The 24,808-nt window shown below is 36.3% G+C and overlaps 1 protein-coding gene across 3 annotated transcripts in view; it reads left to right on the top strand.

Moving 5' to 3' along the window:
* ALDH1A2 (aldehyde dehydrogenase 1 family member A2) overlaps positions 1-24,808 on the top strand; it is a 112,314-nt gene that overhangs the window by 54,752 nt on the left and 32,754 nt on the right. For all 3 annotated transcript variants that reach the window (XM_032481094.1, XM_032481093.1, XM_032481095.1), the window contains 3 exons: positions 7,950-8,011; positions 9,992-10,120; positions 10,246-10,359. In XM_032481094.1, coding sequence (XP_032336985.1) covers positions 7,950-8,011; positions 9,992-10,120; positions 10,246-10,359 — 305 coding nt within the window. The remainder of the gene's footprint in view (positions 1-7,949; positions 8,012-9,991; positions 10,121-10,245; positions 10,360-24,808) is intronic.

Here is a 24,808-nt window from a genome sequence, read left to right on the forward strand (position 1 = left end):
CATTTTTGTCTTGTCTTTGTATTTTTGTCTGTATTCATTTTTCCAATGAAATCTGGAATATAAGAAGGTTGTTAGTCTTTAATCATGGGATCTTTATTATGTTACATGCATTTCCCTGTGAAACACTCTAATTTGTTTGAAATTATAACATAAAGGAATAATATACTTTATATTTGCATAACACTTGAGAGTATAAAATGTTTGTTCACATATAAGATTTATGTGATTCTGTGTGTGATCCTGTGTGACAAGTTAGATTTTAAAAGGTATTGTACCCATTTTACAGGTAAGAAAATGAAACACCAAGGGTTTAGTGTCTTGAACAAGGTCACATGCGAGTAAGTGGCAGACCTGAGATTCAAGCCCAAGTCTCTTTCTGCCCAAGCCATTGTTGACCCCCTTGTGGAGACCTGTTCAGCAAGGCAGGAAAGGGAAGACACCAGTCACCCTGATGAAGCATTTAACCCTCTGCAGATTTTTAGATTAACATCCAGTGGATTCTCATTATTCATTGTAGTTATGCTCTGTAAAATTGGCGTGGACACTGAGTTAGTGAATGCTGAGCCATTGCTCCTAGAGGAAGTACATGGATGAAAAGCACAGTTCTGTCTAGTCACCCATAAAAATAAACCTGGAAGTGTTGTTTTTTTTTTTAATTTTAAAATATAAAACTGCTTTGTTACATTGAGTTATAACTCCATGGTTCATCCAGCTTAGTATCTCTAACACTAAAGGATAAAAACCAGAAAGAGTGGGAAGAATTAAGCTCTTGTCTCTTGGACTCCTTTCCACTTAGGAAGCCTGCGGAGTCTGCCTTGTCATGAGAAGAGCTCTTCCTTCACCTGCTCTACCAGGTGTCATCCTCAGTCTCTCAGTCATTCACTCATTCCTCCGTATATTCATTCATTCAGCAGATTTTTTTTTGTTTAGAGCACCTGCTGTTTCATGTCCTTGGTTAAGCACTAGGGATACAAAGGTGAGTAAATAAGATGCTTGTAGAATAGTAAGGAAAACAAACAAGTAGACAGGGAAGTGTAACGCAGTGTGGCTTATTCAGATATGGAAGCATGAAGTTCGCTGGTTCTCCATAGCAAGGGCATCTCACCCAGTATTAAGGCTTCCTGGAGAAGGAAGTGGGATGTACCAGATGATACCTGAAGGGCAGGTAAGTGGAGATGGAGACAGGGCCATCACCAGCGGTGGTAATAGCCTGTGCGAAGCATGGAGGGAGGAGAGTACCATGTGCTGATGGACCTGAAAGTATATCCAGGTTTAGAAGACAGGGAGCTCTGGGCCTGGGGAAACCATGCTACAAGTTTTATTCCACAGTAATGGTGAGTCACTGGATTATTTTAAGTAAATGAATGCCTTGATCAAAATTGCATTTTAGAAAGAGACTTTGATTACATAGTGGATAATCAATTGGAGAGAGCAAGTATGTACTTTTCCCCCTCCCCCCGAGGAGTGGCTTCCCTCTAGAATATTTGGGAGGAGAAGGAAAGAGTTGTGACACGACCACTTTGGAGCTGTCCCCCAAACAGCCGTTTCTCCCTCTGAATTGAGAGATTCTCCTATCCCTGTCCATTGCATCCCACTCAAGGCCCACAGTTGGGTGTTATCGCAGAATCATGAAATATCACTTTGATTCACAGGGGTCTGATGTTCTTCCCTGTGCAACGTGTCTGTTATTTCCTGCTGTGGTACTCAGAGGAGCCGTTCTTTCTGACCATAAATCCTATGCTTGACCCTTCTGCTACAGCATCTCCTAATGACGATGATAAATAACAATCATCGCTATGATTTATTGTACGCTTTCTTTGTGCCCATTATATTATCTCTAATCTCATAGCAGCGCTCTAGGGGAAGTATTATTTTCCCCATTTTGATTATTTTAAATCTATATCCCAATTCTCTGCTCCTCTCATGTCCACAAACTCCTTGTGATAGAGGAAGGAACAAAGCTTGTTTTCAGTTTACTGAAGAAGGAACGGAGGTTAATTGATTTGTATTACTTATGATTTTTCTTTGTAACAAGTGCTGATTTTATTTTTTGATATATAAGCAGAGAAAATGTAGTACATGCTTTAAGATGAATTCTGACATAAAAATGGCCTTATGATTCATTAGCATATAGGAAAAGTTAGAAAAAACTACCCAGGCCATCTGTAATTATTTATCCACTTCACCCCCTTCCAGTTTTACCTGTTAAACTAAAGAATAGGCTAAAAATGTACAGAAATTGTCTCAGATCCTAACTAAGGTTTTGCCTTCAACAGCTCGATCTAATGTAGTGTTATCAACAGAGGACGCATATGGTGAGGTCTTATTTATTGTTCACTTAGAATGAGAATAAGGAGCTGTTTGCTCTGCCCACCTAAGAAGAACCCCAGGGTAGTTGGAGTTACCTGAATTGATGGTGACAGGAGATCACATGGTCTGCTTCACATGTAACCTCTTCAAGAGATTAAGGCTGAAGAAGACGTCGGGGATCCCTAAGGCCAGTCTCCTCATTTTTCAGACAAAGAAACTGAGGTCCAGAGAGATGAAGTGACTTTTTTTTTTTTTAGGATGGTGTAATGGAGGAGTGGTAGAGCTAAGATATCTTCATAACTGACTCAAACATGCAATTCAACTTCTGAGAGGCTACCAACAGACTCATGGGAGGAATAATGTTAACACCACTGTATATAATACAGAGTCTCCAGTGTTGGTGTGGGCATTTACAGAGTTTGTCAGTATAGCTGTAAAATGTTCAGTAAGGTCTGTTCAGTCTCAGAATACATAGGAATCTGCTAGAGGACATAATGGACTAGTTGAACATGTAGTTGGTCTAATTGTTTAATATCCAGGGTCACCAAAAGGGTTACTAGCTCCTTGAAAGGTAATTTTGTACACAGGTTGGAGATTTGAAGATGGCCATCCATTCACTGATGCTATAGATTCTGATGCTATTAAATAAACTCATTTTTACTGTTACCAGGTATGTAAAATTTGCTACAGTTCTTGAAATACTCTTAGTATTGTAATTGGGAGCCATTTCTTGAGATCCAAATTTGATAAATTTCCCCTCAATTTCTGGCACAGTTCAGATTTTTCTGACTTTATTGACTATACATATTACCTTATCATATGGTTTCTAGCTTGTGTATAGGTTGTGTCAATGCCAGATGTTCGTATGAGAATAATAATTCTGCCAAAAATATTTTTTAAGCAACTATAAAATCTGCTTTAGGAAGTAATGTTTACCCCGAAGGAATAATCCAAATAATTAAACTGTCCTGATTAACCAAGTAATTACTGTCTCTTCTGTGTCATTTCATGAGCCCCCATCAGAGGACATAGAACTGTGGCTCAACGTTCACAAATACGGAAGAGATTTTTCTGTTACTCAGCTCTAGGGACAAAGCTTCTTTTTAGTAAAATTCTATAAATGGCTCAATCTGTACATACTCAGTAAAATTTGATCCATAGCTCAACCAAGTTCATAGTAAAATAAAGATTTTAGTTGTAAGAGTTTTATATTCTTCATAAGGCTGTAATCACTCAGGTAAAAACACATCAGAGAAGTTGTGTCTGGATGTGCCTTAAAATAACCCCCTTTTAAGAGTAGTATCTGTTACTCTCTATTTTTTACTTTCTTGAGTGAAATGGAAAAGAGGCTGAGAGGTAAAAAGTCCTACACATGTGATTTAAGTATTTGTGTTTTGGTGTCTCATCTCTTCTTTAGTTTACTCCACCATAGTTGTATTCTGACTTGTTGGCTCAGAATGTGATATTCAGAACATTTATTTGGCATTTTCATCAAATGTGGTCCTTCGTTGCTGAGTGTGCGCTCTCTCTGTAATGCCTTGTGTTTGATAAGAAGACCTAAGATCATTGTAGCCTAAAATAGAGTATTTGAGTTTGGTTGGAGATTTTTTCCTATGTCAAGCTCACGTGCTTTATGGCACAAAGCTGCAGAAATGAAGAGAACAGCCTTTTAAATCATCTTGCCATGTCTGGAGAACATTATTAACATAAAAGATGGGAAAATGGGCTGTAATTTTTCTTCTAGGCAGAGAGGAGTGCTCGTTGTATATCATCTTAAGGATGGAGGAAAGAGAGAGAAGTAACACTTGGCCGCCTGTTGGAGTCGACTTATCCTAGGGGAGGAGAGGCACTCAGCCCTGGGCTCCCCCGCCTGAGGGGAGGGCTGCTCCGTTGTGTTCTCTTTATAACTTAAGATACAGGAGACTCTGTGAGTTCTCTGTGTCCACATCCCACATCCTCAAAGGGTCATCTTCACTCTTCACAAAAGGGTTGTCTTTTTTTTGCTATTTGCACTCATTGACCTTATACTCTGATTCTGTAGTTCATGATATCCATCTAACGCCAACACCTTATTCACAAAAGAGCCTTTAATATGTTTCTAAAGGAAATGAACTTGAGATCTGGTGACCCAGATTCAAGTGTAGGAGCCACAACTTAACCAGTTTATCTTTGTAGACTTAAAAATCTCTGTGCCATATTTTCTCTAGTTATAAAATTGTGATAATAACACTTGCCCTAATTTTCCATAGTGGTGGTGTGCACGTAACAAGGCAAGAATGTGAAAATATTTTGTAAGGTTCTGTAGATGTATATATGTTTTTGTTCTTATTTTACTATTTTAAAAGTGTTTAAACACTTTGTTTAGATTCTCCTACACTTCAGACTCCTTCCAGGCAAAAAGTAAATAAATAGAACTCAGCAACTGTAGGTCATCTTGATGCCCGTGGACTCCCCTTTACCTGCTTGATCCCTCTGAACCGTGCTATTGGAGTGTGGTCTGTGGATCAGAAGCACCAGGCCCACATCACCCTGGGAGCTTGTAGAAATGCAAACTCTTAGGTCCTACCCTAGATTTAAGGATTCAGAATCTGCATTTTAACAAGATCTCCAGGTGCTTAGTGTACACATTTAAATTTGAGAAGCACAATACGGCATACATGTGGCACTGGTACATGCAAGTTGATTCTACACGTTAAATAGTAAGCATGTTTTATTTTAATTATTCAGTTTGAAGAATATTAGAAGATAATATTGCTAGTTCAGGAAATCTGTTATTTCATAGATTTTCCTTAAGGTGAGGCTAACAAATAGCTATCTGTTACAGATTTTTTTTAAAGGTGAGTTAATTTAAGAAATTGTAAGTAAGAGAGTAAGCTATTATTATAAGTAAGTAATATAATAATATTATTATAAGTAAGTAATAGAGTGAGCGATACTACTGAGCTCAAGGTCTGGGACCCTCTCTATCTCTTTCACTCAGTGCTCTTTTAGGAAGAGTTCAAGCACCAAAATACCCTTTATTTCTTTATTTACTGCTTAGAGGAACTTAGATGGAAGATTCTTCAGTTCCTTTTTGTGCCAGCCTTTGGCTAAATGTCAAGTCTTTGAACAGTTTATCCAAGAAAATTTTCATTCCCCATAACTCAGTTCTCTTGAGATACAATTATGGAGTGGAGTTCAGTTCTTGAAGTTAACTTTTTAAGATTTTCCCACATTTTTTCTTCTCCGTTTCATTTCTTAAGTAACTTTCAGAATTACATAAGTCATACAACTGAATTCGTCAGTATTTAGAGCGTAGGGGGAAATGCTTTACGAATTACCATGCTGTGCTTGCGCCAGTGCCCTGTGAACTTTCTCTGAACCATTGCAGTTTCCCACACGTGCTGCTCAAATACCTGTGTTGTTTCTTCAGCTCATATTCCCATTTTTCTCTCAGCTCATTTGCACTCCATCCTAATGTTACATTCTGGTTCTGTTGTCTGTGGTTAATGCTTGAATCCATCACCTTAGCCAAATTGCAGAGTTTACTTGGGAAGAATTTCCTTCCAAATGAAGCTCCTTTGTAATTGATGAGCAGTTTTGCTCCCCATGAAAAAAACTTTTCCAAGAAGAAGCCTAATATCGCATTTGTATCTTCTGGGAAAAATGTGAAACATTAAAAAGTATTAATAGGAAAATAAACTTTACAGAGATTTATAAATTGAAGAAGGGTAGCAATTTGCACTATTGTAAGGAAAGACATCTATAAAAATTCTTGAGTTGTCTGTATACAAACCTAAGAGTTAATTTGAATTTTAAAATATTACTCAAACTTCTTGTCCCTCTATTGACAGTTTCCACATTCTGGCTGTTTTCTTGTGGTAGTGGAGATACATTCTAAAATAATTTCCTTCCTGCAGTTTCTGAGCACTACCTACTTCCTAAATTCTTCCATTTAAAGTAATATACATGAAACAAAGTTGGGAGACAAGTAGCTGATTAGGGAAAAACTTTACTTATACACATGACAAAGGCCTAATTTCCTTAATATACATAGAGTTTGCTAAATGGCTAAAAAGAATAACCCAGGTAGAAAAATGGGAAAGGATATAAACCTGAGGAAAAAATTTTAAACAGCCAGTAAACATGAAAAATATTAAACCTGTATATCATTAAAGAGATCAAAACACGTTGCCAGTTTTCACCTGTAAGGTTGACTAAAATTAAAATGATTGAAAAACTCTAGTGTTAAAGGGTAGGAAAAAAATCATGTTGTTGGAATTATGAGTTGTGTGATTTTCCTGAAGGTTGATTTGGCAATGTTTATCCAAATGTGAAATGCCTATATACTTTGACCATGAAATTCCACAGATATGTAGAGATATATAAAATGATAGTGTTACAGCATTATTTATAATACCCTGAACTGAAGGCAGTTTGTGTGTCCCTCAGGACAGTTTACAGTAGTACTGTTATTTATTGAGCCAGTGGAATAATACTCAGTAGTTCGAAAAATGTGTAAGCTTTATATGGAAAAAAAGAGGGGGAAAAAAACAAAGTATAGAAGACAATGGATAATATGATCTCATTTTTTTTCTTAAGAGAGAGGGGATAAAAGCACACTACTGTATGTGGGGAAAAAGTTCTTTGAAAAGATGCATCAGCAACAGATGGCTGTTACTTCTGTGCCCACTTCGATCCCCACCCCTAATTGTAATGCTCTTCTTGAGTATTAACTAAAGAGTCTGCACTTTCCCTGTGGAACGGCTTTTGAGAGAGAAAACAAATACCAGTGAAGTGATCAAAGGGTTGGCACTTGAGGGAAAAACAAAGACCCAGTACCAGAAACGAAAAGCTGTCTGCTAAAAACTAGACGTTCTTCAGTTAGTTCAGTTAGCCACCTAAAATAATCCAGGTAAACATAATGGTACTTTCCTAAAAATGAATTAGGTTTGGATTTCTTAGGTATTTATTCCAATTGCCTGTTGCTCCTATAAGGAACATAAGGTTATTAAATCATCTTCATTTCCATGGCTAGCTTGAGGGTGGAGGCTTTGGGTTATTGATGGAATCTTCTTTGAAGTAGACTTTTGCCTTCTTGAAATAGGCCTAAACATGCCTGGGTTCTCCCAGTGCCTGGAAGTGTACTTGGACACTGGGATTAAGTTATGAAATAGGTCTTACTTCTGTTCCTCACCTTTTCCAGTCACCTAGCATTTTCAGTGTACCCAATAGCATTTTACTTACTTCCTTTTTTAGTACTTCAGAAAGCTGTTTAAAATTTTGAGGTATCTCAGTTTTTAACTCAGTTAACTGTGCTACATGTAAGTATCGCTTTAATATTTAAAGTAAAATTTAGTACTTCCTGGTTTCCTGGGTCCCATCCCTGCCTCGCCCTCCACCGCAGGACTGCATCTGATATCATAAACGAGGTCCTCTCATCAGTACTCTGTTCAGGTGTCTGGGAACCATATCTGGAGAAACCCGTTGCCAAGTGATAGCTCTCCTACAAGCTTTCATACATGGCTGAGTAGGAACCATGAAGAAAATAAAGTTTTTTTTCAACTTTATTTCTGCTTTTTGCTGCCATGCACGTTCTCCTTCTGCATTTTTTTCTTCTTGTCTGAACTCTCTGATAGTGACATGCTCATTTCTTTCAGATGGAGACTATTTTACCTTTACAAGACACGAACCCATTGGAGTGTGTGGACAGATCATCCCGGTAAGTGTATCTCCTCACGCCTTGTATTTATTTTCTCTTGAACCAGTTCTCTTAAGGATACATAAAACATGGACCTCAGCGATGTGTGTTTTCCATTACTGGGGGAAAAAAAGCCCTGAGCTCATGTTGTTGACATATCTTTAACAGCCTCCCTGCAAATGCTTATTTGAACAGGTTAATAGGGTTTCAGCTCTGTTACCAGGAGTTGAGTTCTCAAGTCATGGAATTCTCATGATTAAAATAAGCAAAGCAAAGCCCAGTGTATTAATAACCTGCCCTTGGTTATGGATGTCCAATCTGCTTATGGAAAATTAATGCTTTGTTATATTTGCTTGTTTATTTTTTAAAACTGTGACTCACCATTTTTCCAGGCATATTGTTTTATATGGTCTTTTAATCCCATTCTTTCCCACTGTTTCTTTTCACAAAAATCTAGATAGAAGACTCTACAGAAGACACAGCAGTACAATTAACGTCACAGTCATAATTGAAACCATGCCGGGCTGTTATGTGTCTTGTAAAGGGAAATAGATGTGGTGCTTAGTGTTTGGATTGGAACATTAAACATTGTCTTTTTCCTCTGTCTCATACACAGCCTTGGCACTACACAAAACATCATCGAGTCTTCCAACAGTACTAGCTAATCGTTCTGGCAGGGACTTCAGGGGAGGCTCAATTTGAATTACAGTATGGACAAGAAGTTTTCTCTTCTCAAAATACAGGAGAATAATTCAAGCTAATCTTTGGTTTTGGGAGCCAGAGATTTTTGAGAAGTAGTCATTTATATTTAATGATCTACAAGCTCTGGGTTACCGTGAAATTTATTAGAGAATGAAAAGGGAAGATGAGAGGTTTGGTTTAAGTTCTTCTGCTCCTAAACCACCTGAGGAAATCCCAGTTGGATCAGAGTGGGGATGAGGTCTGTCACCTTAATGGCAGGAACTCAAACCTGCTCTTCTTGCCCTTCTCCAGACTCTGGGAGCTGCAGCTTTCACTGACAGGACAAGAGCCGCTTGTCAGCCAGCTCCAGCTCAGTTACTGCGCTCCAAGATTTATATACTGTAGATGGAATTAAAACATCGCTGTGGACTCCCAAGTTTATAAACAACTAAGGGGAAAAGAAATTGGGTGTTTGGTGAAGGCAAGACACTTGTATATTTTTGCAAGCTTGCCAGGGCCAGTGAGAATCTTTCAAGGATGGCAGCTGAGACGCTTCAGGCAGAAACACACTGTGGTCGGGGGCTGAAGCCAGGGGACCAGTATTTCTGTTTTCTGTCTTAATGAAATTATCAACGACACCTGATAGTACTAAGGCTCATGCCTGCACTTATGACAATACAAGCTTAATATCCTTTTAAAATCCATTTAAACCATTTTAGGCCCCAATTCAGATACTCACATATATTTTTTTGCAATGGCAAGAAGGCCAACTAAAATTTTTGTGTACTCATCAGTAGATATGCACTTTATTTTTGTAATCATGTGTCTCGTGACAACACATGTATGTTTGTACGTAAAGAAAAGGTACTACCTTTAAGTATACACTGACTTCTAGTTCTTCCACACTGAAGAGCTTTCATACCAGTCTGATATCCTGGTTTAAAAATCACAAATGCAGCAAAAAATTTCCATGCACAGAATTTACTGGAACCAAAGTCTAATTTTAAAAACATATAAAATAACAACAATGAAAAACCTAAACAAAACAAAGAAAAACAGACTCCCTTTTCACCATGAGATTTCTTTTGGTGGGTAGCTGGGAAATAGTAATTTGCTAACCAGAGAGAAAAGGAGAGATTTTCATGGTCGATTCTATTCTATTCTTAATGAAGTAATTTAAAAAATCCAAACATCTATACTCTGTGGTGGGACAAGATTTATGTTGAGGACAAGTCTGAGAAATCTGAGAAGTCACAGGTTGAAAACAAAGTAATAGAGAAATATTTTTCCATCTATCAACCCTGAGTTTTTCACTTTCAGTGGAACTTCCCCCTGCTGATGTTTGCCTGGAAAATTGCTCCAGCTCTGTGCTGTGGCAATACAGTAGTTATTAAGCCAGCAGAACAAACACCACTCAGCGCACTCTACATGGGAGCCCTCATCAAGGAGGTAAGTGAAGCCAACTTCAGGGGGTCTCCCACTCCCTTCACGGTTGGGGCCTACTGGAGCATATCCGATTTAACGTGCTTCATCAGCTTTCACAAGCCACGTTTCCTCCAATTCTGTTTTGTTAGGCTGGCTTTCCACCGGGAGTCATCAATATTTTGCCAGGATACGGGCCAACGGCCGGGGCAGCAATAGCTTCTCACGTTGGCATAGACAAGATTGCGTTCACAGGGTCTACTGAGGTAGGTGCCTGAGAAACCATGGCTTGACGAAGAGTCCTGTAAATGAGTAGAGGGTTTAAGAGAAAATTGGAAATGTTACCCATAGGCTGAGCACTAGAAGAGTAGTGAGTACCCAAGGTCTCAAAGGGTAGTGTTGGTATCATAGCTAGAACACTGATGAATGTCAAAGTCAAGGTGTACATTGACCATTTGATGCCACAAATCTCTGAGCCTTTTTGTATGCCATTTTGTAAACCCTGTCCCAGGAAAACAAACAAAACCCTATTATATTTTAAAATAAAAGGAACACATATCAGAGGCAAAAACAAACTCACTCTCCTAGAAGAGACTGTCCTGAAGCTGGGGTTCTGAACACTTTCTTGAATCAAGAACAATAATGGCAGAAGCAAATTAAGAAGCTAGAAATCTAAATTAATCCCTGATAGAGATTAAAATGGAAACACAGCTTTCTCTTCTCATTATATCACCAAATCCTGTAGGTGCAATTTGCAGCTAACTATGCCCACGAACCATTTCTTTTTTGTTATATTCATTAGTTTGTTTTATTTTTTAGATTCCATATATAAGTGATAACACAAAGTATTTAGTTTTTCTCTTTCTGGCTCGTTTCACTAAACATAATACCCTCCAGGTCCATCTATGTTGTTGCAAATGGGAAAACTTCATGTTTTATTGCTGCATAATATTCTATTGTGTGTATATATCACATATTCTTTATGCATTCATCTATTGATGAACACACTTAGATTGCTTCCTTACCTTGTGTATTGTAAATTATGCTGCTGTGAACATTGGGGTGCATGTATCTTTTCAAATTAGCGTTTTCATTTTCTTTGGATATGTACCCAGGGGTGGAATTGCTGGATCATATGGTATTTCCATTTTTGATTTTTTGAGGAACCTTCATACTGTTTTCCAAGGTGGCTGCACCAATTTACACTCCCAGCAGCAGTGTATGAGGGTTCTCTTTTCTCCACATCCTGTCCAACATTTATTATTTGTGGTCCTTTTGACAGTAGCTATTCTGACAGTATGAGGTGATAACTCATTGTGATTTTGATTTCCATTTCTCTGATAATTAGCAATGTTGAGCATTTTTCATGCATCTGTTGGCCACCTGTGTGTTTTCTTTGGGAAAATGTCTATTCAAGTCTTCCACTCATTTTTTAATCAGGTTGTTGTATTTTTTGATATTGAGTTATATGAGCTGTTTATATATTTTGGGTATTAATCCTTTATTGGTCACATAATTTACAAATATTTTCTCCCATTCAGTCGATTGTCTTTTCATTTTGTTGATGGTTTCCTTTGCTGTGCAAAAGCTTTTAAGCTTAATTAAGCCCCATTTGTTTATTTTTGTTTTTGTTTTCTTTGCCTTGGGAGACACCCCCCCCCCTCCAAATTACTATGATTTATGTCAAAGAGTGTCCTGCCTATATTTTCTTCTAGGAGTTTTATGGTTTCTGGTCTTACATTTAGGACTTTAATTCATTTTGAGTTTGTTTTTTTATGTGGGGGTGAGAAAATGTTCTAGTTTTATTCTTTTACATGTAGCTGTCCAGTTTTTCCACCACCACTTATTAAACAGACTGTCTTTTCCCCATTGTATATTCTTACCTCCTTTGTCATAGATTAATTGACCATAAATGTATGGGTTTATTTCTGGGTTGTCTGCTCTGTTGCATTGATCTACCTGTTTTTGTGCCAGTATCATACTGTTTTGATGATGGTGGCTTTGTAGTATAGTCTGAAGTCAGGGAACATGCTACCTCCAGCTCTGTTCTTCTTTCTTAAGATTGTTTTGGCTCTGTGGGGTCTTTTGTGTTTCCATACAAATTTTAAAATTATTTGTTCTTGTTCTGTGAAAAATGCCATTGGTATTTTGATATGAATTGCACTGACTTTGTAAATTCCCTTGGTAGTATGGTCATTTTAACAATATTAATTCTTCCAATCCATGAATACAATCTATCTTTCCATCCATTTGTGTCATCTTCAATTTCTTTCATCACTGTCTTATAGTTTTCCGAATTCAGGTCTTTTATCTCCTTGGTTAGGTTTATTAGGTATTTTATTCTTTTTGATGTGATTGTAAATGCAGTTGTTTCTTTAATTTCTTTTTCTGATGGTTCATTGTTAGTATATAGAAATGCAACAGACTTCTGTATATTAATTTTGTATCCTGCAACTTTGCAGTATCATGGCCTTTGTTAAGTTGAGGTATGTTCCCTCTGTACCCACTTTGTACAGAGTTTTTTAAACCATTTAAAAATACGAAAGCTGTTCTTTGCTCACAGATGGTACTAAAATAGTCAGTAGGCTAAATTTGGCCAAGGGGCCATAGTTTATTGACTCCTGACATAGAATCATGAGTCTCCTTAGAGGGATTTCTTTTAAAATATTACTACAGAATGTCTTGGATTCAGATAACAGAGATGATAAAAAAGAGGGATTGATTGTTTCAAGTAGAACTTCATGGCATCACCGTTGAACAAAGGATGTTTGCAGGCCTAGAACCGTGCTACCTAATAGAAATAAAATGAAAACAGCATTTGTAATTTAAAATGTACTATTAACAACATTAAAATTTTTTTAAAGTGAAATTAATTTAAAAAATATATTTTATTTAATCTGGTATTTCCAAAATATTATCACTTTAACTTATGATCAGTATTAAAAATCATTGTCACAGTGTTTTGCATTCTCTTCAGTATGAAGTCTTAGAAATCTGGAATTTTTTTACATTTACATCACATCTCAATTCAGACTAGCCACTTTTCAAGTGTTCTATAGCCATGAGTGGCTGGTAACTCCCATATTGGACAGCACTGGTCTAGGGTCTTGATTATATCAGTTAATGGTACTTGGTTAAACTGACTCATGTTGAAAAATTTCATAAGAGATTGACTAATAAACCTAAGTGTTAATTTACAGTTAGAGATTATTGAGTCTTACGTTTGTCAAGAGTAATCTTGTTTGTTTCTAAACCTTTTATTCTGTTTGTTATAGTAATTTTGCAATTTTAATGAAATGTTTAAACCAAAATGTATAAAAGGGAATTATTCTTCCTATCTAAGTCTAATGCTTTGAAAAGTTTTGCTAAGGGCTCATGCTAAGAACAACTGCAGTAATCTAGGCATGGGCAAGACAATTGTGAAAGATTGGGGGAAAATACAAATCTAGTTGGAGTGTGTATTTAGATTGCTTTGCAAGTGCTTTAAAATCCTCACTCCGCTTTAAAAAAATCAACCAGAAATCTTAAACAGTATTTTAGGGATATGGTTTAATCAGAAAGGACAGGTGGACTCATAATTAAAATTTGGGGTCCTATATCCAAAGATAGGAGAATTATTGTACATATTTTTTTAAATGAAAAGGAAATATTTAAAAGTATCTTTCCCTGCTTTAATGTTTTTTCAGTTAAGCAACCACTGCTCCTGATTGAGTTAAGAGGCTTCTGCTGTATAATTTGTTTTAGTAAAAATGAGGTCATAATGTATAAAATGAGGTATAACACCTTGTATGTCAGAACCTATAGATCTTCTTCATTCTTTTTAATAACTGAGTAGAATACTCTTGTATCAATGTAAAATAGTTCAATTAATCCTCATTAATATACACCAGATTTAAAAAAATTTTTTCCTATTATATAGAGTACTAAAATAAAAGTCCTTGGAGACTCAAGACAAATTTTGTGTGTGTACACACACACACATGCATATACATATAAGATATCCTGTTGGCTATGTTTTAGAAGTGAAATTGCAAAGTAAAAGGATACTTATACTTTAACTTGCCTATTACCAAGAATGCATTAGAGTGATGATTTCATTTATAAGATCTCTATATGTATTAAATATGTTCATCTTCTTTCTCTTGTAGAATTTGCAGATATTCTCAGTTGTCATGTACAAGCTTTGAATTTGTTTGTAGTTATAGCTCTCAGTCTTTCTCTTAATGGCTTCTGAGTTTTCTGTCATCTTTAAAGAAACTCCTTCAAGATTATACAAATGGTCCTTAGCTTTTTATTTTGGTATCTTTTTAGTTTTGTTTTTGTTGAGATCTTTAATCCCATTGGAACTTATTTTCATGTATAATGAAAGGTGAGGCCTAAGTTTACTTTTTTAATAAGTGAGTGTTCAGTTACTTCTACACCCTTTGTTAAACAGTTCACCCTTTTGCAGCTCACTTGAATACAACGTCCACATTATATGATAAATTTCTGTATATATACATGTTTCTGTTTTAGGACTCAGTATTTTGTCTATCCTCCCCCACCCCAGTTTTATTGAGAAATAATTGACATACATCACTGAATAAGTTTAAGAGATACACCACGATGGTTTGACTTACATATATTGTGAAATGATCACCACAGTATATATATATATGTGTGTGTGTGTGTATATATATATCTCATAGAGTAGCACTAGACATCATATTGTACATCACATACCTAGTACTCATTTATCTTATAACTGGAAGTCTGTACCTTTGCCCACTTTCCTCCTATGCTCCTTCCTCTTATCCTACCCTCTCCACCTCTGGTAACCACAAGTCTAAACTCTTTTTCTATGAATTTGTTGGATGTTCTAAAAAATATTCCATGTGTAAATGAGATCATAGAATATTTATCTTTCTGCCTAACTAATTTCACTTAGCATATGCCTTCATCGTCCATCCTTGTAGTTGCAAATGATAGGATTTCCTCATTTTTTTCTATTTTTAACATTTTGTTGATTGAGTTACAGTCATTTTACAATGTTGTGTCAAATTCCAGTGTAGAGCACAATTTTTCAGTTATACATGAACATACATATATTCATTGTCACATTTTTTTTCGCTGTGAGCTACCATAAGATCTTGTATATATTTCCCTGTGCTATACAGTATAATCTGGTTAGGATTTCCTCATTTTTAATGACTGAATAATATTCTATTGTGTGTATATACACACTTGTTTTTTATCCATTCATCTGTCATGGACACTTATGTTGTTTCCATGTCTTGGCTATCGTAAAAAAGTTAAAAATAAAAATAAAATGCTGCTGTGAACATGGGATGCAGATTTCTTTTTGAGTTAGTATTTTTGTTTCCTTTGGCTATATTCCCAGAATTTGGATTGCTGGATCATATCATGGTTCTGTTTTTAATTTTTTGAGGATCTTCTATATTGTTTTGCATAGTGGCTATATGATTTATAGTCTCATCAGCAGAGCACGAGGGGTCCCTTTTCTCCACAGCCATGCTAGCCTTTGTTATCTCTTGTTTTATTTGATGGTGAGCTTTCTAACAGGTGTGGGGTGATATCTCTTTGTGATTTTAAATTGCATTTTCCTAATGACTAGTGATGTTGAGCATCTTTTTTATGTACCTGTTGCCTATTGTATATATTCTTTGGACAAATGTCTATTCAGGTCCTTTTCCCATTTTTCAGTGATAAATTTTTCAGTTGGGTTGGTTTTTTCCTTTTGAATTGTATGAATTCCTTATATGTTTTGGATATCAACCACTTTTCAGATGTATGGTTTGCAAATATTTTTTCCCATCCTGTAGGTTTTCTTTTCACTTTGTTGATGATTTCTTTCGCTTGCAGAAGCTTTTTAGTTTGATGTTGTTCTGTTTGTTTAGGTTTTATTTTATTGCTTGTGCTTTAAGTGTCATTTCCAAAAAATCATTGCCAAGACCCATGTCAAGGAACTTTATTTCTATGTGTTCTTCTAAAATTTTCATGGTTTCAGGTCTTACATTAAAGTCTTTAATTCGTTTGAATTAACTTTTGTGAATGGTGTAAATTATGGATCATTTTAATTCTTTTACATGTGAATATCCAGTTATCCAGCACCATTTATTGAAGAGACTATCTTTTATCCATTGAGTATTCTTGGTTCCTTTGTCAAATATTAGTTGACTGTATATGCTTGAGTTTATTTATGGGTTCTCTATTCTGTTCCCACTAGTCTGTTTATCTGTTTTTATGCCAGTATCATACTGTTTTGAAGACCATAGCTTTATGGTATAGTTTGAAATCAGGAAGTGTGATGCCTCATGCTTTATTCTTTCTCAGAATTTCTTTGAATATGTGGGGTCTTTTGACTTTTATATACATTTTAGGAGTGTTTTTCTTCTGTAAAAGATGTCTTTGGAAGTTTGATAGAGATTGCATTGAATCTATAGATGGCTTTTTATAGTGTTAACATTTTAACAATGTTAATTCTTTTAATCCTTGAACATGGGATACCTTTTCATTTATTTATCTTTTTTGATTTCTCTCATCAGTATCTTGTAGTTTTCAGAGTAGAGATATTTAGAGTTAAATTTATTCCTAAGTGTTTTATTGTTTGTGATTCTATTGTGAATGGAATCTAGTTCTATATTTCTTTTTCAGTGAATTTGTTATTAGTGTGCAGCAATGCTACTGAGTTTTGTATTAATTTTGTATCCTGCAACTTTACTGAGTTTATTGATTAGATCTAACAACTTTTTGGTTGAGTCTTTAGGATTTTCTGTATATGAAATCATGTCTTCTTCAAATAGAGACAGTTTTTCTTCCTTTTTTTTTTTTTCCAATTATGATACCTTTAATTTCTTTTTCTTGCCTGATTACTCTACCTAAGAGTTCCAGTACTATGTTGAGTAAGAGTGGTGAGAGTGGTCACCCTCATATTGTTACTAATCTTACAGGAAATCTTTCAACCTTTCACCATTGAGTATGATGATAGCTGTGGGCTTGTCATAAATGACCTTTATTATGTTGAGATATATTTCTTCTGTGCCTAAGTTGTTAAGAGTTTTTATCATGAATGGATGTTGAATTTTGTCAAATGCTTTTTCTGCATCTATTGAGGTGATTATTTGATTCTTTTCTTTCATTCTATTAATGTGATGATTGATAGCTTTGATTTGTGTACATTGAATTATCCTTGCATTCCAGGGATAAATCCTGCTTTATCATGATGAGTAATCTTTTTTGGTGTGCTGCTGACTTTGTTTTGCTAGTGTTTAATTGAGAATTTTGTATCTATATTCAACAGGGATATTGTTCTGTTGTTTTCTTTTCTAGTAATATCCTTTTCAGGTTTTGATGTCAGAATAATGCTGGCCTTATGAAATAAGTTTGTGAGTGTTTCTTCAGGTTTTTGGAGGAATTTGAGGATTGGTGTTAATTCTTCTTTACATCTTTGGTAAAATCCATCAGTAAAGCCATCTGATCCTGGTATTTTCTTCACTGGGAGATTTTTTTTTTATTATTAATTCTGTTTACTTATTAGTAATTACTCTATTCAGATTTTCTGTTTCTTCCTGATTCAGTCTTGGTAAGTTAAATGTTTCTAAGAATTTTTAAAATTTCTTCTTGGTTGTCCAGTGTGTTGGTAAATAGTTGTTCATAATAGCCTCTTGTGATTCTTTGAATTTCTGTGGTATCTCTTGTAATATTTTCCTTTTTCATTTATAATTGTATTGATTTGGGTCCTTTCTCTTTTTTCCTTGTTTAGCTAAAGATTTGTCAATTTTATTTATACTTTTAGAGAATTAGCTCTTATTTTGGTTAATCTTTTCGCTGTTTTTCTATTCTTTATTTCATTTATTTCTTCTCTAATCTTTATGATTTCCTTTCTTTTGCTAACTTTGGGCTCAGGTTTTTTTTTTCTTTTTCTAGTTCTCTGAAGCATAGAGTTAGGTTTATTTGGGATTTTCCTTGCTTTTTAATGTAGATGTTTATTGCTGTGAATGTCCTGTTAGAAGTGCTTTTGTTGCATCTCATGAGTTCTGGTATGTTGTGTTTCCATTTCCATTTGTTGTAAGAAACTTTTAAATTTCTCCTATAATTTCTTTCTTAATCCATTGGTCATTCAGGAGAGGGTTGTTTAATTTCCATTGTGTTTAAATTCCATTGTGTAATTTCATGTGTTCATGAATTTTCCACTTTTCTTTCTATAACTGATTTCTAATTTATGACATTATGATCAGAGAAGATACTTGGTATGATTTCAGTCCTCTTGTTTTGTAGCCTACAGATGGCCTATTCTAGAAAATGTTTCATGTGCACATGAGAAGAATATGTAATCTGTTTTTGGATAGAATATTCTGTATGTGTCAGTTAGGTAACTTTGGTTTATAGTGTTCAAATCTGCTGTTTCCTTACTGATTCTCTGTCTGGATGATCTGTCCATTTTTGAAAGTGTGTTATTAAAGTCCCTAACAGTTACTGTTTATTTATACTATTTATTTTATAACTGTAATATACAGTTATCTGTATATTACCATCTATTTTTCCTTTTAGCTCTTAGTTTTTGCTTTGTATATAAGTATGGCTACCCCTGCTTTTTTTTTTTTTTTTTTTTTTTTTTTTTTGGTTACCACTTGTTTGAAATGTCTTTTTCCATCCTTTCACCCTCAGTCTGTATGTGTTTTTAAGGCTAAAGTGAGTCTCTTGTAGGTAGCTTATTATTGGATCTTGGTGTTTTGGGGTTTTTTTTTTTTGAATCTATTCAGTCTTTGTACGTCTTTTAGCTGAAGAGTTTAATTTATTTACATTTAAAGTAATTATTGATAGGTAAGGATTTACTATTGCCATTTGTTGTTTCTGGTAGTTTTGTTGATCTGTTGTTCCTTGTTTCTTATCCTAATATCTTTTATTGTGTTTTGATGTCTTTTGAAACCAGTCTGCTTTGACTCCTTTATCATGTTATTTTGTATATTTACTACAGGATTTTTCTTGCGGTTTCTTAAGGACAGCTTCACTGAGTATAGAGAGAATTGTTTTCTTTCATTATTTTGAATACATTGTCCCATTCACTCCTGGCCTGAAAAGTTTCTGTTGAAAAATCCTTAAGTAGTCTTATGAGGGTTCCCTTGTATGTAATTTTTTTCTTTTTCTTGCTACTCTTAAGATCCTTTTTTTTTTTTTGTCTTTTACTTTTGGTCATTTAATTATAATATGTCTCAGTATAGCTCTATTTGGTTTCATATTATTTGGTAACCTTTGGGCCTCGTGAATCTGGTTATCTGTTTTTCTCCTCATGTTTGGGAAGTTTTTAGCTGTTGTTGCTTTAAATATACTTTCACTTCCTTTCTCTTTCTCTTCTTCTTAAATTTCCATAATGCAAACATTGTTTCTTTTCACTGTGTCCCATAATTCCTATAGACTTTCTTCACTCTTTTTCTTTTCTTTTTTTTCCTCTTGATTGGGTGTTTTCCAGTGTCCTATCCTCCATATTGCTGATTCTTTCTCCTGCATGGATGAGTCTGCTTTCAAAACTGTATTGAATTCTTCAATTCAGTTGTTATATTTTTCAACTCTAAGATTTCTGTTTATTTTTTTTACAATTGCTGTCTCCTTGCACCCTTGCAAACCTCTTGCTTTGTTCGTGCATTGTTTTCTTAATTTTGTTATTTGTATTTTCTTTTAGTTCACTAAACTTACTTAGGATTATTCTGAATTCTTTGGCAGTTCATAGATACCCATTTTTTTTAAGAGTCAAGTATTGGAGGTTTATTAGTTTTCTTTGTTGGTGTAATATTTACATGATTTTTCATGATTGTTGGTTCCTTACATTGGTATCTGGGCATCTGATTAATTGGGCTCCTCTTCCAGACATTCTGTTTGCTTTGGCAGAGACAGTTCTTTACCAGTCTGCTCAGTTTGGGTTTCTGGGTGTGTCTGCTGGTAATGTCCTTAGGCAGACATGGCCTGCTATTATGGTTTATTTTTGGGGTGAGGCAACTATCTGAGCTCTGAGAATGGAGATAGGGGGTGTGCTACTGTTAGCTTGGTTCCCTGCGTAAGTGAGGCTGTAGACTGGGCTCTGCAGTTGCCTGGACTCTCTGGTCTGGCTTCCTAGATGGTTAGGACTGGGTATTGTCTTCATAGTAGATGCAGATATGAATTAGGACAGCAGGACAGGCCCCCAGGGCCTGTGCAGCTCATTCTTTGGGCAACCAAATTAGTCCAGAGTGTGCACTGAATTCCCTGGTCAGATGAGGCCACCGATTTGTCTCTATAGAAGGGGGAAGTCACAGGCTGTGTTCTCTGTTCAAGCACAGGTAGGGCTGTTGAATGGACCGTGCAGCTTCCCATGTGCTCTGGTTAGATTCCCCGGTCGACAGGCTAAAGTCTGTGTTCAGCAATGCATGAGGCTGCAAACTGGATTTTCTGCCAAAGCACAGCTGGAAAAGCAACTCGAAAGCCAGTAAAGCTCTTTGTTTGTTGTCATAACTCAAGCCAACCTGCACCCCAAGTTCCTTGACTGAACAGGGCCACTGGTTTTACCCTGAAAACTATCAGCTCTGCCTGCCCACCTCTCATCTTGAGTGCTGCTGGGACACACAGCTTTAAGGAGTTGTCACCAGCCCTTCTGGTCAGATGGGATGCCAGAAGACACACTCCCCAGTAGGGTGGGTGTGGGGGCCTTTGCCTGGGTAGGAGTAGGGGGACACTCTAGACTGTTCTGTTTCCCAGACAGCCTCTTCAGTTGGTAGGGGCTGGGAGCTGCCCTCAGACTTAACTATGAAGTAATCCCCCTGCTTGTGCATAGAATGGGAGCACTCCATGTCCTGTACTGGCTTTGCTCCAGGGGCAGTCAGCTCTGCCTGCCCAGCTCTGGGCTCAGACAGTACTGGGCCACACGGCTTGCAGGAGTTGTTATCAGCCTTTCTAGTCAGATGGGGTCGGAGGATGCCCTAAAATGGATGGTGCCATGATTCAGCTCCTTGTCTGGGCATGCGGAAACCGGGCTCAAGGGCTGGCAAAAGTCTTTGAGGAGCTGAACCAGGCAGATCTGCACCCCTCTGTGTTCTCTGGTCAGCATGTGCCCAGTTTGGTTCTGCAGATGAGCAAAACCACTGATTGGGATTACTGCTTGGGGACTGCAGGTATGATCGGTCTGCCAAGATCTGTGTATTGCAAGCCCCTACCCACTTCTCTGTCGTAGTCAAATTCCCAGTGGTTGAGCCCTGCAGATTCCCCTGCTATTCCCATGGTGCCAGATCAGAGTAGGGGCTCCCACAAATCAACCCATAATGCTGGATTCTCTTTTCCCACTGGAGGAACCAGAGACTCAGGAGAAATCTCTTCACGTGGTGCTGCACTGGCCTTGGGGAAGGACAATGTGGTCACTTTTCTTAACCCTTCTAATGGCATCTTTCTGGGTTTCCGTGGTACGGATGGTGGTTTAGGCTTATCCTTGTGTTCTAGGATTCTCTCACTGATGTCTTATTCTTTAATAGTTGTTCTTGTGAAGGGGAGCAAAGTTGCCAACTTGGTGACATCACTCGTCAGTTTTTTCACTAGTACCAGATTGCTTTAATTATTGGATTTTAAAAGATGTGTTGTAATATGGTAGGCAAGATACCCTCTTACTGTTTTTTTCCAAAACCCTTTGGCTATTCTTGCCCATTCTTTCAGATAAAATTTTAAATTGATTTCCTAAGTACCTTGCCTTCCTCCTCAAAACTCTCATTGGCATTTTGATTGGCGTTACATTACCTGTCTATATTAAATTGGGGGTAACTGCATTCTCTGCAGGATTGACTTCTCTAGAAACATGATATAAATCTGTTAATTTATTTGTCTTATAATGTTCGTCCCTGATGTCATCATTTAGGTCTTAGACTTTTCTTGATAAATTAATTTCCAGGGGTTTAACTTTTTCTTCAAAGGATATCTTAGTTTAAAAACAGAGCGCTTTTTTTTTTTTAAGCCACAATATTGTGTATTGGAAAGTTATATTGAAAGGACAACCTAATTTTTCAGGCCAGACAAAAATGAATCAGTAAGACCATAAATGCTTTGTCCAGCCTGCCCACTTAAAAATTTTTTTTCAACTTTTAAAAAACTTTATTGAAGTATAATTTACATACAATAAAATGCACTCATTTAAGTACCAAATGTATACACTCATGTAACCGTTATCCAAATCAAGATATAGAGTATTTCTGTATCCTGAAAAGATTTCTCATGCCTCTAAAACTGTCGGCCCCAGGCAATCACTGATCCTTTTTATTAATTTTTCTTATTCTATTAGTTCAGACAAGTGGAATAATATAATATGTATTCTCGTGCCTTTTTTTTTTTCGGTCAGGGTTGTGGGCAGTTTGTTCAGTATTTAATAAATTATTAATATGGTTGGTTTGAATCTCCCATCTTGATTTTTGTTTTCTACTTCTCCCATCTGTTTTTTGTTCCTTTTTCCCTCTTTTTCTGCCTTATTTTGGATGAATTGGGTACTCCATTTTGTCTTTTATTTTGGATTATTTATTTGGATTATTTTTAAGTGCTTGCTTTAGTAATTACAGTGTATATCTTAATCACAGCTTACCATTTAAAAGTATTGCATTTCTTCATATAAAATGTAACAATTGTACATCAGAATTGTATTTCTCATCCCATCCTTTGTGTGTTGTTGTTTTATAATTCACTATTATGTATGTTATATACATAGTACATTTCTATGCATTTTGTTTTAAAAATTCAACTACCTTCCTGAAAGTTTTTTAAAATGAGAAAACAATTATTTTTTCCTCACATATTTGCCATTTTTGACTGTCCTGTTCTTTGAGTCGGTTTCTTTCTGATATAATTTTCCTTCTGTATAAAGATCTTTAACATTTCTTATAGTGCAGGTCTGTTTGTGACAAATTCTCTCAATTTCTATATGTCTGAAAGTGTCTTTGTTTTCTTTTTATTGACTTTTCTTCTGAATATAAAATTCTGATTCAACAGATTTTACTTAGTTTTCTTTTACTTTCAACACTTTAAAGATATTCTGGTTTTTTTTGACTTGCACTGTTTCTGATAAGAAGTTAGCAATCATTCTTACCTTTGTTTTATTGAACATAATGTTTTTTTTTTCTCTGGCTCCTTTAAAAATATTTCTTTTTACTGGTTTTCAACAATTTGATTATGATGTGCTTCTGTGTAGTTTTTTGTTGTTGTTTTTCCATTTGAAGTTCATTGGAAATTCTTGGATCTGTGAGTTTATAGTATGTTTTCATCAAATTTGGAAAACTTTGTCCATTATTTTTCAAATATGTGTGTGTGTATATATATATACATACTTGCTTTTTCCATGTCTATTAATTTTTGAAAGGACTCTGAACATTATGACCATTACATTATTGAACACGTGATTTTGTTTCTTTAAAGAGTGCTGGGCTTTTTTTTCTGCAGGTGGTTAAGTCAGTTGCAGTACAACTTGACCCTTTCGACACTTAATTTTAAGCTTTGTTAAGGACTCATTTATCTTTTACTAAGCTACTAAACTAAGATTATTAAATTGGGATCCTTCTGGAGTTTCTACTGAATGTTCTTAGTGTTCAAGTAGGTGTTTCCATTCTGGCTGGTCAGAACGCTCATGTCCCCAGCCCTGTATGAGCTCTGGGGACTGTTCAGCATACAGATTACCTAGTCTTTGTTCTTCATCCAGGCTTGTGAAGTCTCACCATATGTATATCCAACTGGCCATCAGCCAAAGACTCAGTAGGACCCCCACCAGATTTCTGGACTGGTTTTTCTCCCTCTTGATACTAAGTCCTTTACATTTTAGTCCCCTCAGCCTTTCTAAACTCTGATCTTATTTCATGAATTCAGTGAAAGCACCATGTTCTACATTGGTCTCTCCTGGTAGGGATAATCTTTTTCAAAGGGACTTTAGCCATAGAAGAGGCAGTAGCCTGTATGCAAGAGATGGCTTCAGTCCAGTGTGAAAACATATAGACCAGGACTAAATTATATTTTTATTCATGTGTCGGAGGAAGTTATATGAAATCCATTTGCCAGACCTTGAATGGTCATTAGGCAGTTTGAAATGCCTGGAAGCAGTACAAGCAGGCTTCCTGGGTTGTACTTCAGACAGGTGGGCTAAGTGAGGGAGGCACTGCTTGCAGCCTTCTGAATGTTCCCCCCAGTACTGAGTCATGAATGCTGTCATTCTGTCAGTAGACCAATGGCTTAATGCTTGTGCGGTGCTGAGGAGTGGGGATTTTAGAGTCTAGTCTAGGACTGAGTTGTTATTTGGTCCAAACCAGAGCTTTCTCTTTTTATCAAACCAACAGTTGTTGAATCTCCAATCTTGGTTTTCCTCCTCTGATGTCAGTTGTGTTGGGCTTCTTCAACCAGTTTTTCAGTTATCATTTGGGGAAATATCCCTTTGGACCATGACAGAGGTTTGGCTGTTGTTGGTTACAGTAAATAATTTACTTCCGGTGGGAATGGATGTTAGTAGCATATGAAGTTTAGGAACGTGGGGTGTTGAGGGATAATAATGTTGTTTATTGCTCAGAGGCCCTGGACAGACCTCCACCCTTGGCCCTTGGTTTTCTCACCAGTAAAAATAGGAGTATTGCAGGGCCTACTACAAGGGATAATGAGGCCTTGAACCTTGTAATCTTTTATTATGGGCTTTGTGCCTTGAAGGGCTTCTTTACTTGCAGGATACTGATTAATTCT

This window comes from Camelus ferus, chromosome 6 (assembly GCF_009834535.1).
Source record: "Camelus ferus isolate YT-003-E chromosome 6, BCGSAC_Cfer_1.0, whole genome shotgun sequence".
NCBI classification, from domain to species: Eukaryota; Metazoa; Chordata; class Mammalia; order Artiodactyla; family Camelidae; genus Camelus; species Camelus ferus.